This window comes from Mastigoproctus giganteus, chromosome 1, assembly GCF_048544385.1.
Source record: "Mastigoproctus giganteus isolate SK-2022 chromosome 1, ASM4854438v1, whole genome shotgun sequence".
NCBI classification, from domain to species: Eukaryota; Metazoa; Arthropoda; class Arachnida; order Uropygi; family Thelyphonidae; genus Mastigoproctus; species Mastigoproctus giganteus.
Window position 1 is genome coordinate 1,711,538 of NC_143575.1, and position 14,892 is coordinate 1,726,429.

The following is a 14,892-nucleotide window of genomic DNA, read 5'->3' on the forward strand; positions in this document are numbered from 1 at the left end:
CTGATAACCAGATCAAGAGTATTGGTGATCCTGCTCAGATAGCAAACAAACTGAATGAGTATTTTGCATCTACATTCACACACGAGGAGTTATTAAGGTTTGGAAATGGCAGAAGGTTAATCAAATTGTAGCAGGATACTTAATGATTTTGTAATAACTGAGAGCAAAGTGGAGTAGAAATTGTTGAAGTTAAACATAAGAAAAGCACCTGGGGTGGATGGGATCTATCCAGTTATATTAAAGGAGGCGGCAAAGCAACTAAGCAAACCCTTGGCCATAATTATGAGAGCATCCTTGGACTCAGGGGAGGTTCCCACGGACTGGAGATGTGCAAATGTATCCCCAATTCACAAAGGGGGAACGAAGGGTGACACGAGTAATTGCAGACCAGTTAGTTTAACTTCTGTTCCGGGTAAAATAATGGAGTCACTGGTTAAAGATGTATTGCAGGATCATCTAGACAAGACTGCAGCAATAATTCAGACAGCATGGGGTTTGTTAAGGGAAGGTCTTGTCTGACAAATTTGATAGGATATTATGATGTGATTATGTGGTTACAAAGGAACTGGATGCAAAAAATAATTTTGATATCATATATTTGGATTTTAGGAAAGATTTTGACACTGTTGCGCATGGAAGACTATTGTACAAATTGGAGCAGAATGGTATTAAGGGTAAGTTGCTACAACGGATAAAAGGATGATTAAGTGGGAGAAGACAGAGGGTGGCAATCAACGGGTGCTGCTCTTCGTGGACTTATGTTATTAGTGGAGTTCCACAGGGTTCGGTGTTGATTCCACTGTTGTTTTGTATATTTATCAATGATATTGATGAAGGTATATCATGCTTAATGTCAAAGTTTGCAGATGATACAAAGGTTGGCAGAGTTGTTAATGACAGTAATGGCAGCGTGCTACTGCAACAGGATCTAGATAATTTGGGCAGATGGGCTAAGAAGTGGCAACTGAAGTTTAACCTTGACAAATGCAAAGTACTGCATATGGGTAGAAGTAACCCCAGAGAAACATACCAGCTGTGTGGTATTACACTTAAGGTGGTAGAAAATGAAAAAGACCTGGGAGTAATTGTGCAGGCAGATATGAAGTTTTCTGAGCAATGCAGACAGGCTGCCAGGGCAGGTCATGGGGGTTTTGTCAATGATATATCGGAATTTTGCTAGCAGGGAAAAGGAGGTGATTATCCCTGAGTATAAGGCAATGGTCAGGCCACACCTTGAGTACTGCGTACAGGTCTGGAGGCCTCATTTTAGGAAGGATGCAGATTTACTTGAGCGTGTACAGAGAAGGGCAACAAGATTGGTGAGGGCAATGAAGGGATCCTCTTACTAAGTGAGGCTTAAGTTCTGCAAATTGCAGTGGCTGGAGACTAGGCACCTGCCTACGCGGTGATCTGATTGAGGTATATAAGGCCTTGAATGGGTTGAGCACGCTGAATTCTGATGGGATCCTTCCACTTGTTCAGATTACGAACCTAAGGGAGCATAAATTCAAGTTAAGAAAAGACAGATGTAGAATAGATGTGCGGAAATTTGCCTTTAGCCAGCGGGTGGTTGATTGCTGGAACAAACTTCCATCTGTCGCTGTGGTAGTTGATAGGTTGAATAAAGTTAAGGAGGAATGGACAGGCATTTGGAGGGAATGGTGTGAATTTTTTTTTTTTTTTTTGGCTGATGCTGCATAAGCTCATACACATGCTTTCTTGCATCACATGTCACTACTACTACTACTACTGACATTTTACAATTTAGGGATATCACTGCCACACACCTAAAAATGCAAATTAAAAATTTTTCTAAACGATTTAATGTATCTCCAGAAAAAAAAGTTGTATTGGATTGCTTTTCAATCATCCCATTTGCTTTTGAAATTTCTTCATTTCCCAAAATTACTATTGAGCAAAAGGAAGGTCTTATTGACCTGTTGTCTGATGAAGCATTATGTGCTTGTTTCAAGACTACTTGAGAAAAATTTTGGCTTTCTCTTCAAAATGACTATCCAGAATTATTGAAAATGGCGATACAAGCAATGCTACCTTTCGGGTCTATATATTGATGTGAGGTTTGTTTCTCAAAATTAACACTATAAAAACAAAACAGCATTCCAGACTTGATCCAGAAGATGTCATGAGATCAGCAATTCCAAATATTGCATCCAAATATTATCGGTTATCCAGGCTCATCCTTCTCATTAATTGTTTTGTTTTGTAATTGTTCATTTTTAAATGTTTTGTAATCTTAATTGAAGAATAAAAATTTGATCTGTTGTTTTCGCTGTATTCAATTACAATATTAAACAATTATTTTAATGTGCAAATTAAAAAGGAAACAATTATTTTATTCCTTTCTCAGTATTCAAATAAAATTTTCTACTACATAATTTATAAAATGCCATTTTTCTTCTCTAAAAATCTGGTCATCCTCCCTCGAGGTTTACATTGAGGGGCCGTGTAAATTTTATATTTAATAAAGGGAGTCACGAGCAAAATAAATTTATGGGCCATTGCTCTCGGCACCTCGATTCACAACTTGGTGACAGTCTCTTCTCTAATGAAGCTTTTCTCTTGTTGCCATTTTCAACCTCTTTTTGTTTGAATTACTAGAATGCAAAGTTGAACAATCTGCAAGATTTTATTCTTTTTGTTGGTTGAATTACTGTTTTAAATCTGCTGTGAATGTTTGCTCAGATTGTGTCAGTGGCATTATTCTTGTAGGAATGAAATCCTTTATTTCACACTCCACCTTAAAATCTCATCCTTTATCTAAACCTTGGTTTTCCAATAAATGTGCTACAGCTCTCAAGGTAACAATGTTGCATATCACAATTGCTTGCATCCAAATCTTCAGCTTCATTTTTCTGCCTACACTAAATTGCAAAACAGTTATTAATCAGTCTAAACTAGATTTTTGAACAGGCTAAGAGTAGAAAATTTGCTTCTTGTTGAAATGGTAGTCGAGCATTCTGGTCTCTTACCAAAACTATTTTTTGTAACTTTTGCCCATCACTATTCCTACCTCTGTCAAAGCCCAATAGTTCTATTGTCATCTCAGCTAAAGACAAAGCTGACCTACTAGCAGCTTAATTTTCTTCCAACTCTTGTATTGATGATCTTGGAAAACCACCTCCTACCATTCCTAGTACATACACCAAATTCAATGTCTTGTGTGGTCTTCAGTGAAAATGGTATCAGAAGAATATTGAACAGTCTTGATACCAAGAAAGAGCCAGGTCCTGATGGTATTTCTCCACTTTTTGTCAAAACCTGTGCTTCTGAGCTTACTCCTGTCGTTCTCTATCACCATTTTACACCTTCGTCTTGAAAATTTGTTCATATCTGGCCAATTTCTAAAAAAGGGCAACAAATCCCTCCCATCCAGTTATGGTTCATTGCATGTACTTCTACACTTTCTAAAGTAATGGAGAAATCCATTAACTGCCAACTCCTAAACTATCAAGAAACCTTCCATCCAATCAATGATCACCAGTATGGATTATGTTGATCCATTGGTGATATAATGGCTTGTGTTACCCATCTATGGATAAATTCAATAGAAAAGCTTGGTGAAACTCAAGCAGTTGCTCTTGACATTTCAAAGACTTTTGATTGTGTTTGGATAATGATCTTCTAATTTCCAACTTAAGGTTTGCTGAGTGTTTTGTTTTTAATCAGGTATCCAGTTTTCTCTCTGACTGCTCACAATTGTAGATTTCTCTCTCTCTCTCTATCTTTAACTTCTCCACCAATGCTGGCATTCCCCAAAGTTCAGCTCTTTCTCCCAATCTTTTCCTCTTGTATATTAATACATTTACAATGACTGGAAATCCCACCCATAGTTTTCCTGATGATACCATATTTTATTCTACATTCCAGTTTGAGAAACCTTCCCCTGCACAAATCAATTTCTCAAATATCCACTACCAACTCCTTAAATACTGATCTCCAGGTAATTCTCCAGTCATGTAAAGATAAATTAGTTAATTTAAATCCTTCTAAAGCTCACCCTGTAAAGACAAATTAGTTAATTTCAATCATTCTAAAACTCATCCTGCATTATATTTTGCAAAATGGATCCAAAAACTAGCATTTAAACTAGCATTAGTAGAAGCATATGATGCAAGAAAGCAAGCTTATGCAGCATCAGCCAAAAAAAAAAAAAAAAAAAAACAACCTCCACTTCACCCCTCCGCTCATTCAAAACACCTGTCCAGCTGAACCTTAAACCCATTCGGGCCATCAACTTATACAACAAGGGATGGAAGTCCGTTCCACAAACCAACCACCCGCCGGCCAAAGGCAAACCTCCGCACATCCATCCCACATCTGTCCCTCCCCAACCCGAACCCATGCCCTCCCAGGTGACCATTCTGAGCAAGAGGAAGAATCCCATCAGCATTGAGCACTCCCAAACCACTCAAGGCCCCACACACCTCCATCAGGTCACCCCACCGGTGACCAGCCTCCAGACACTGCAATTTGCAAAACCCAAGCCTTTCTTCGCAAGAGCAACCCCCCCGCTCCATTCACCAATCCTGCTCCCCCCCCCTCTGCACCCGCTCCAGCAGCTCCACATCCTCCCCGAAATGAGGCCTCCAGACCTGAATACAGCACTCAAGGTGTGACCCGACCACCGCCCTACACAAGGGAACAACCACCTCCCCATCACCGCCAGAAAAACTCCTGCATATCACCAACAAGACACCATTGAGCTACTCCCGCAGCCCATCTGCACCGCTCAGAGAACCCCACATCAACCTGCACAACCACCCCCAGGTCCCCCTCATTCTCCACCACTGTCAGTGCAGTAACACAGAGCCGATACGCCGCTCTGGGGTTGCCGCCTCCCATATGTAGCACTTAAATTCATTTGTCAATGTTAAACATCTGCCACCTCTCAGTCATCTGCTCAACCCTTCCAGATCCTGTTGCAGCAGCACAGCATCAGTAGTGTCCCTAACAACCCTGCCAACCCCTGCACCATCTGCAAACTCGGACATTAAGCCCGACACACCATCATCAAAACCATTCATAAATACAGAAAACAATAATGGACCTGACCCAACACCAAACCTGAGGGACTCCACTAACAACACCAGTCCACGATGAGCAGTGTCCACCGACCACCACTCTCTGTCTCCCCCCCCCATCAGCCACCCCCATCCACAGCAGCAACCTGCCTCCAATGCCACACTGCTCCAACCTGCTCAGCAGTCCCCCATGTGCAACAGCATCAACAGCATCTCCAAGGTCCAAACATACGATATCAAATTACTCCCTGCATCCATCCCTGTGACCACATCACAGTATCCAATCAAATTGGTCAGGCAAGACTCTCCCTCAACAAAACCACGCTCTGCCCGAGCTACAACTGAAGTCCCGTCTAGATGATCCCGCAGTGCCTCCCCAACCAGTGCCTCCATCAACCCTCCTGGAACAAAAGCTTAACCAAAAGGTCTATAACTACTTGTGTTGCCCTTTGATCCTCCCCTGCGAATCGGGGTCACACTTGAACATCTCCAGTCCATGGGCACCTCCCCCGAGTCCAAAGAAGCTCCCACGACTACGGCCAAGAGTCCGCCCACTTACCCTGCTGCCTCCTCCAATACAACTGGACAGATCCCATCCACCCCGGATGCCTTTCCTATGCCCATCTTCAACAATTTCTCCTCCACTCCCCTCTCAGCCATTACAAAATCATCCAGCTCACTGCCAGAGTCTAATTTACCTCTGGCATTCCCCTCCCTGAACAACTCCTCATGAGTGTAGATGCAAAATACTCATTTAGTCCGTTAGCCATCCGAGCAGGATCATCAACACCTGAACCATCAATATCCAGCGGACCAATCTGATTCATCTCCCTCCTTCTAGAGTTTACATATGTTGTTATTTGGTTTTTAGGAGCATTAGCAAAGGCCATATTGCTCCGGGATCCTTTTGCTCCTATGCTGATCTTCAACAACACTCAGATTTCTAGACAAAATCAAATCTCTATTAGGGATTACCCTCACTCCTAATCTCTCTTGGCATAAGCACATCACAAATACTGTATCCTCTGCAGCCTAAAAAATTGAGTTCTCTCTCACTCTTGGCATTACTTTTCTTCTAAACAGCTATTCACTTTGTACAAATCTCAAATTCATCCTACCATGGAATATTGTTCGCACAAGTGGGGCAATGTCCCCAAAACTTCTCTCAATCTTCTAGACTATCCAAAAGAGGGCAGTTAGGTGAATTAATGACCAATCTCTAACAAAGTCTCTCCACTCTCTGTCTCATAGATGTTCTGTCTCTGCTGCATTACTTTTCTATAGATACTTCCATGGGCAGTTCTTCTGAATTGGCTTCTATAATTTCTCTTTCTTCCCAACCAGTCCAATCATGTGTCACAACCAGTCAGCATACTGTTACTGTCTAGCTTCAAACTGACAGAACCAACTTTTCTTTTTCATTTATTACTTCAACTACCATTTTCTGGAACAATCTCCCTTCGCATGTATTCCTACAGAAATTTACATCTAATGTCAATTTGTTGAGAAGATCAAAAAAGTATCTTTTTTGGTCTCGACATTCAACCCATGTATGGTTCTAAGTACTATAGGTTCTAATACTTTTCATGTTTGTGAAGAAAAAAAATTACATTTACACACAAAAAAAAAAAAAAAAAAAAACAGTAACAGCTAAAACACATATACATTGCACGTTTTATGCAACAGACTAGCACACCTGATGGGAATGTGTTAAAAAAATAGGCAAAAATTCATAAATTTTTAAGAAATTCCAAATTTAACTGCGAAGCTGTACTACTTGTATTGTATTCTGTAAAGTTGTTCTAATTGCATTTTACAAATAAGAAACAGTGAGATGGAGGAGTCAAAAGCAGTAAAAATAATTAGCAGGTATGTTAGCATGATTTAACCAATTTTTGCCTCAAATTTTTTATAACCTGCCTAAATAAGATATTGCAAATTTACAAAAAAAATTTATTCTAGTTAAGGGCTGATAAAAATAAAAATGAAATTTTAGTCATCAATTCTGAGAAAAATTAACACTAAATCTTATTAGCCCTACATAAAAATATTTATGGATGAGGGCCTATCACTGATCTATCAATATGTGAAAAATACTGAGCAATCTCCCAATATGAACATATACAGACATACATACATACATACATACATACATACATACATACATGAAAGATTAATTACATGAATTCAAATTTGTATTTTTATAAAATATTAACATAGGTTTAAAATATACCTGTATATTAATCTGTTTTATGACAAAGATATAATCACAATTTCCAACTAAATTTTATGTTTTAATATAATTTTTCTCAAAGTAATATAAAAAGAATCTTGCTTAATAAAATTTTGCCCACTGCAACAAAATTCAAGTGTTGTTCATTTTAAGTACCAGATAAGAAAGAGGATCAAACAACTAGTTAAAAGGAACGATGTCTTACCAATATCCACTCCTTCTTGTCCGCTGTTAATTTTAGAATCAATCTGACTATACAAAGCTTGAAGTTGGCTTGGAGTCTTTCCTTTAAATACAGAAACTACATCTGAAGTAACAGCAGAATTTATGCCTTCCCTATGATCTCCTATTCGATCTATAAAAGAAATAGAAAAATTAGAAAAAATTTCACAATAACTAAAAATAAAATGATTTCTCAAATGCACCATTCTCTCTCTCTCTCTCTCTCTCTCTCTCTCTCTCTCTCTCTCTCTCTCTCTCTCTCTCTCTCTCTCTCTCTCTCTCTCTCTCTCACACACACACACACACACACACACACACACACACATGCAAAGCAAGTATTAATGACTCATCACGCATTAAGAATCTTCGGGTAAAGGAATCACTAGGTGAGAGCGATTGCAGTATGTTGATGAATTTATTTAAAGATATAACTACTGTCAAAGGTAAAAGGATTTTGCTTTCACAAAAGTGATTATAGTGGTCGTCAACATTTTTTAAATTCTTTTCAGTGGAACCAACTAATGTTGGTAACAAATGCAAATGATACACAGGAAATGTCAGGGAAGTTATTATGGGGGCTACTAAGTTTTTTATACAACTAAGAAATATTGTTCAAGGGGTAGACATAACTGGATGTCAGATAAAGTGACAAGACCAGTGACAGAGAAGAAAAATGCATGGGATGATTATAAATGATCAGGGAACATAGAAACCTGTAGTAAGTATAATCAATGATGAATTTATGGGGGGAGAGGGGGAGGGTTGTTAAGCATGAGAAGTCTTTGGTTAAGAATGCAAATAGAAATAGACAAAACCAGAACACTTGTCTGGCATGATAATGAGCTGAAACAACAGATATGTACAATTCATTATTCAAAACGCGTAACATTTAAGTATATATCACTTAAACTATAGAATTAACAATTTATCAAGTTGATAAATCTGCAAACTATTAATCTGCACAGACAAACACAAAGGCATTCAATACAGTTATTAAATTAACAATAAATTGGACATTGTTAAAAGCTTACATCATCAAAGGTAATATTACTACAATATTGATGAGCAAAATTAGCCCATCAGCAGAACACACTATTAATAAAGAAGACTAAAGCCATAAATACTACAGTTGGTACGAAGAAAATTTACTTTCATTTAATATAAACAAGCATTACTGAAAATATGAAAGAACATGATAAAACAAATTTGTTTTACATAATCTTTATAGCATGACAATGTCAAAATTTTATATTATTTACAATTAAGATTGTCGGTTGACACTAACAGGTAATAAAGATTTACATTTTTGAAAAACATTGTAGGCCTGAAAAGCCTGAAAGAGACTATCTGAGGAAAAAAATAGTGTTTATATCAGTAACATCAAGACCAATCAATACCAATTACATCAAAAGTTCTGTATAATTGTTATAAATTGGACATTAGGCGGGGAAAAAAAAAAAAAAAAAAAAAAGTACCCAGTCCTCAACAATGCCACAAAAGCAGAGCTGAGAAAGAGAAGGTTTGAAAGAAATTAACTTTGCACTGAAAGAGCCATAGCCTGTTAAAAAAAAAATAAATAAATAAATAAACACACTAGGAACAACCCATTTTAAGACTTTATTAACAAACAGAACATCAGGAATAAAATGTTTAGTAGAAAGACTTTGATCAGAAAGTAACCAACAGTTCTGTTACCTGACCAAGAGGAGAATGAGACAACACTGTTTTTTATCTTTAGGAGGAAGCATTGGTATTAACAACAATACTATCAAATTCACTAGTAATGTTTTTTCCAATAAAATAACACTCCTCAATAAATTAACTGGAGATCGATAGGCATAAGGCTGGTAAAGACCTTAAGGGCTGAAGCTGACAGAATTCAACAAGCTCTTAATAAGACAAAATGCAAACTTCTCTGGATGAACCTAACTTTTTCTGCAGAATGAGGAGCTTGGCCCAAAGAAACAAATTGCGGAACCATACATCATAATAAGCACAACAACAGCCTTCTACAGAATCTCAAGAGTCTGATGTTTGAGACCTCAGTCAGTCAAGCCAAGTTATACTAATGACCTGTGATGAGAACTTTTTGACCTAATCAACCAAAAGTGTCAAATGAGGTAAGAATGTAAAATTATTGCTGATAACTATGCCTAAATATTTGATTGTGCATAAGAAGAATTGTAGTTCCACTGATTTTGACAAGAGGAAGGTGAGTGTTGGGAAATGACCTTTCAACAAAATAATCTCAGTTTTAGAATTTGAAATTACAAGCTCCCATTGAAAAAAAATTCATTAAAGAATTGGATCTGCAAAACCTAAGTGGTGCTTAGGTGTTGCAGATCCAATGCAGATCATAACACCTTAGGTCAGAGGTTTCCAAACATTCTCGGTTCACAGCACTCTGGGCCAAAAGAAATACTTAACACAGTGGTTTCCGACCTTTTAATAATCCGATTCTCTCGGGGGTGTGTGTGTGTAATATTGGTGTCAACACACCATAGACAACGCTTAAAAAAAAAAAAACTACGTTAGTAGTCTGAAGGCATCATTTTATCTGTATCTCATATTGTGCTCTTGCTTCACGAGTTCCCACCCACCAATGAAAGGCCAACAAGCCTTGAAACAGTGCCATCTGGGTGGTGGTGCCCACTGGGAATAAGTAACAGTACTCTACTCTTTTAGTGAAGCATTACATATTCGAGGTAGTGAATACATGGAAACTCATTGTGAAGGAAGAGCACAATGAGATGCCTTCAGACTACTAACGTAGGTTTTTGTTTAAGAGTTGTCTATGGTGTGTTTACATCAATATTATATAGATTATTATACTCTTAAAGATATAATGCCTTGTTGCATTTTATGTTACTTAAATAACATATTAAAAAAAATGTTATGTGATAGTTATTATAATAATATAATTATAAACAAAATTACAATTCATAATACAAATTATATATATACAGTAACATTCCTGAAAAATGCCGCGAATACCGAAAACGCGAATACTGAGTTATGGCTCCCTTAGTAATAAAGGGGTTCCGTTCCAAAGAATGAAATATATAAGAAAAACTAGTCTAAAATTTTGTCTATTTATTTATTATATGTACCTTCATAATATGACTATGTACATAGACAATACATAGTGAAATGCAAACATATGGCATCGAAATTAAAATAAGAAACAATTTAATATTAAATGTAAGATTTATTAGAAATTTCAAACAAATCTTTCAAACCAGCACCTTTGCTAGCTAAAAAACTTATCCTGCCAGTGCTATCACCAGTTTCTAAAGTGTTGATAAAGGAGTTTTGCCTTTTCACGAATGATGAGTGAACTTAACGGAATTTTATTGAGTTCGGTCTTCTATCCACAGATTTAAAGCCTTTTCCATTTTTTCTAATTTAACATCACAAGTTACAGAGCAAATTTTTGAAGCAATTAGCACGTTTTCACGGACACTACGGCAGATTTTTTTCCCCGATTTTTTGATTGATCGTACCGTTAACTCATTGATTTTATAATGTTTTGCCACTGAGGACACTTTCACCATTAGAAATTTTGTCCAATAATTCAATTTTATTTGCTAATGTCATCACCTTCTTTGATCTTTTCACATTTCCCTTGTTATTCGTAGCCATATTTTTGTATGGGTTAGAAAGAACTTGTCCACAATAAAGTCACTTTCTTCCGTTAACACACTCAAAAAAAGTCTGTTTTACACTGCAAAATGGTAGATTTATCACTTTTGTAAGCATATCAATTTATAAACTGATAAATTTATTCAATTTATAAACATATATATTAAAAGCAAATGACGAAATCTTCCATGGCAAGCGCATAACACATACCGAACAAGGATTAGCGAGAAACATCCACGCTCGCGATTTTGTCACCCCTCTCCCCCACCCACTGAGCGCTGTTTTGACCGGGAAAGATAATTTTAGCCACACCCATGTTTTTTCATGGCGGAAAATGTTCACAGTGCTTTAAAATTCACATTTTTTTAGGTTTCATTTTATATTAAATCAGCGACCGCGAATACGCAAAAACAGATACCGCGAATAGTGGGGGTTTACTGTAGTTATATAATAATTTTATTCTTTATACAGAGGTACTAAATAAACATCAATTATAAATCGCTACAAAATTAAAAAGACACAGTACAATGGATACCATACACCTTTTTATAATGAAATAAATATATAAATTTCGGGGGGGAAAAAAAAAAAAGAAGTATGTAACTTAAATGCAAATTACATGGCACCCCTGGAATGCTGTTGCGGCATCCCGGTTGAAAACCACTGCTTAGGTGTTATGATCTCAATCTTCTGGAAAACAATAACAAGGTTATCTGCTTAAGCAGTAGAAGAATAATCAGGAAATTTCAACAACCACCAAGTTCCAAAATAAAGGTCCTAAAATGTAGCCCTATGAGCAACCATGGAAAACCTGACTGGTAATGGAATGGAAATTTGAAGCTACAGTAATGTATCTATTTTTTAAAGTAATTTTTAACCAATTTAAATAAATAAAGTGGACAATCTAAGATACAAAAACTTTTGAAGGTGCTATCCCACCAAAGTGAGTTCAAAGGTGCTTTTGTAGTTGATAAAAACACCAAGAACACAGATTTCTGAAGATTGCTGAACCAAATCAAGAAGTTTAACTAAAGTATCCTACATACCTAAACATAGACAAAATCCATAAGTTGGATGCAAAAAATTGCTTTTTCAAAAGCAGATTATTTATATGGAAAGAAATGTCTCTCTCTCAAGCACTTTTTCCAAGTTAGACAATAAGGCCCGAAGCCTGTACGACCTGGACTGATTTGTTGGCTTGCCTGATTTCAGAAGTATTTTTAAGAAAGCAAATTTTCACAGTGTGAGTAATTGAGCAAGTTGCACACATTTGTTAAACAAGCAAAATAAGACATTTGGAAAATTAGAATGTAGCTTGACTATGAATTCATTCTCGACTGGAGCATCACCAGGCAGTGCTTTAGCTGCATTTTATCAAAATGCCACACTGAGTTCATTGGGAGAAAATGGAGGAACCATAAGAGGGGTATAATATTCAACATTAGAATTCCTAATCCCTTGGTGAATGGGAAGATAAGAGTAGGTATCATCAGAAAGGAATAAAGAACCTAAAATTGTTTCATTGTAGAAATCTAGTGGTTAATTTCAATGGAATTAAGTGGAAACAGTGGGAGAATAAAGCTTATCACTGGTGATCTTATCCCAGGAGTCTCTGTTGCCAGTATCAAATATGAAATTCCTCCAAGTCTCACTTTTTCTAAGAATAAGTGATCTTGCCATACCATTTTTTAGAGGTAAGAAATGCTCCCTAAGCTGGGCAAAATTAGTATTAGACCAACAGCAATGAGAGTGCTGAAAGGCTCATGGTCATGGAACACCTTGCAAGCAGTGGAGATCTCTGCCAACCACCATGGATTGACAAACACTTTTTCTCAGTATATTTAGAGGCAGCTATAAGAGTCTCTAAATCTACTGAGATTTATTCTTCATGTTCAAATAAATTTGAACATGAAGAATACAGTGCAATGGAGATAGATTCTGGTAAGATGTTTCAAAACTTGAAAGTTCAATGTTTAGAACATCAAGAAACTGATTCCATTTCACTGAGTGCAATCAGAATCCAGAAAAGGTATGGGGTGAATAAGCTCTATTTGAACCAGGAGCTGAAATATGGAAAACTAGGGCTCTGTGATCAGATAAGATCCAATTTACACATATAGACCACTGATAAACAAAAAACCATTGATGAGAACAATCAATAGTACAGGAATAGATAAATAGAAAACCAGGTTGATTTAAAACTATTAATTGGTGCTGCAAGATAAATTCACTAACTAAATGACCACAAGGGTCTGTTGTAATGCTATGCCAAGATGACAATTTGGTATTGAAGTCTGCACAAATTAAAACACTTGCAGAATGAAGTAGACAAATACAATTATCCAAAAAGGTTAGAAGTTTTTATTTCATCACATGAAAAACAATAAACAGAAAAAAAGCACGTGCTACCAAAGGAACCAGACTAAAATGCAAGTAACAAATTGAGAACACAAACCATAAATAATGGAAACTTCCAATCCATCATTAATAACTATAATAGCAGTTCTAGAGTGAGGACGTTCAAACTTTATAACATGCTTTAAGATGAAATACCCTGTTACTCTGCCAAGAAGGGTAAGGCTCCAGTATTATTATGTTTATTGATTTCTCAATAGTAATTTGTCTAAGATTATCAACAACCATTCTAGCTCTCTATGCATTGATCCGAAGACATTCAATGGGAGAAAAAGAGCATTATTTGTGTTAAAATTAGATTTCTATTACTGGGTGCACTATCCACAAAAGGTTCTGTTTTTTATGTTTTCTAATGCATTTATATGTTAAAACTGCTAACTCCCAAGTCCCTTTCTTTCACTACTGACTTCAGTCCAACTCCACTCGAAAGGGCATCCATATGGGAAAAGACTTCAAATATGTCTGTTGCACAGGTGGAAACTAGGCACCTTACAGAAGACTTGATTGAGGTGTTTAAAGCTCTGAGAGGCAAAAGTAAAATGAATGAGGATGAAATTTTCATAGTTATAAATGATTCTAGAACTAGGGGCCATAAATTCAAGTTATGGGGGGGGGGATGTTTAGAGTGGATTAAAGGAAGTTTTATTTTAGCCAGAGAGTTAAATTACTGGAATAAGCTACCTACATAGGTGGTAGATGCTGACAGTTTGGGAAAATTCAAAGGTCAGCTGGATTATCTACGGGAAGAGGGAAACACATAGGTTGCCTATTTACTTTTCTTTTATAATTTATTAATTTTATTATTTTATTTTATTTGGCTGGTGCAGCATAAGCCTTAGGCTTCCTTGCACCATATGGCCACTACTAATACTAATAATATTAAATGTTTTGTACTGGACATGTCATGCACAGAATGTCGAAATCTTTCTTTTTCCTCTTACAATCTGCATTGCAATGTGATTGTTCTTTGTTTGGATTTTCACTGTAAAGAAGTATGGGCATGATATCCACAAGAAGGACTGTCCTGAGAACAAGATGTTATGTGTCCATAACTGGGACATGAATAACAAGTTACCACTATAAAAGGCTTACGTTTGTGGGTGGTCCACCCAACGTTAAGTCTATCCAAGGGATCTTATATAATTTGGGACTCACATCCAGAATCCAATTTACAGATTGACTGGATCTGGAGGGAGTACTAAATCTAAGATGAGTTCCTTAACAAACTGATCATAAGAAATATTATAATCTCCAAAATTTTTATAGTACAAGTCTTCAGTGATATTGCTTTTGCTGAGATTTTTAGATATCATAAACAAGAATAAGGTTTGGGACCCT

At 36.8% G+C, this 14,892-nt stretch overlaps 1 protein-coding gene across 3 annotated transcripts in view; it reads right to left on the bottom strand.

Moving 5' to 3' along the window:
• The window catches only part of cactin (cactin, spliceosome C complex subunit), a 213,488-nt gene that overhangs the window by 64,001 nt on the left and 134,595 nt on the right, over window positions 1–14,892 (bottom strand). For all 3 annotated transcript variants that reach the window (XM_090378432.1, XM_090378436.1, XM_090378428.1), the window contains one exon: window positions 7,481–7,630. In XM_090378432.1, the coding sequence (XP_090234558.1) occupies window positions 7,481–7,630 (150 nt within the window). The remainder of the gene's footprint in view (window positions 1–7,480; window positions 7,631–14,892) is intronic.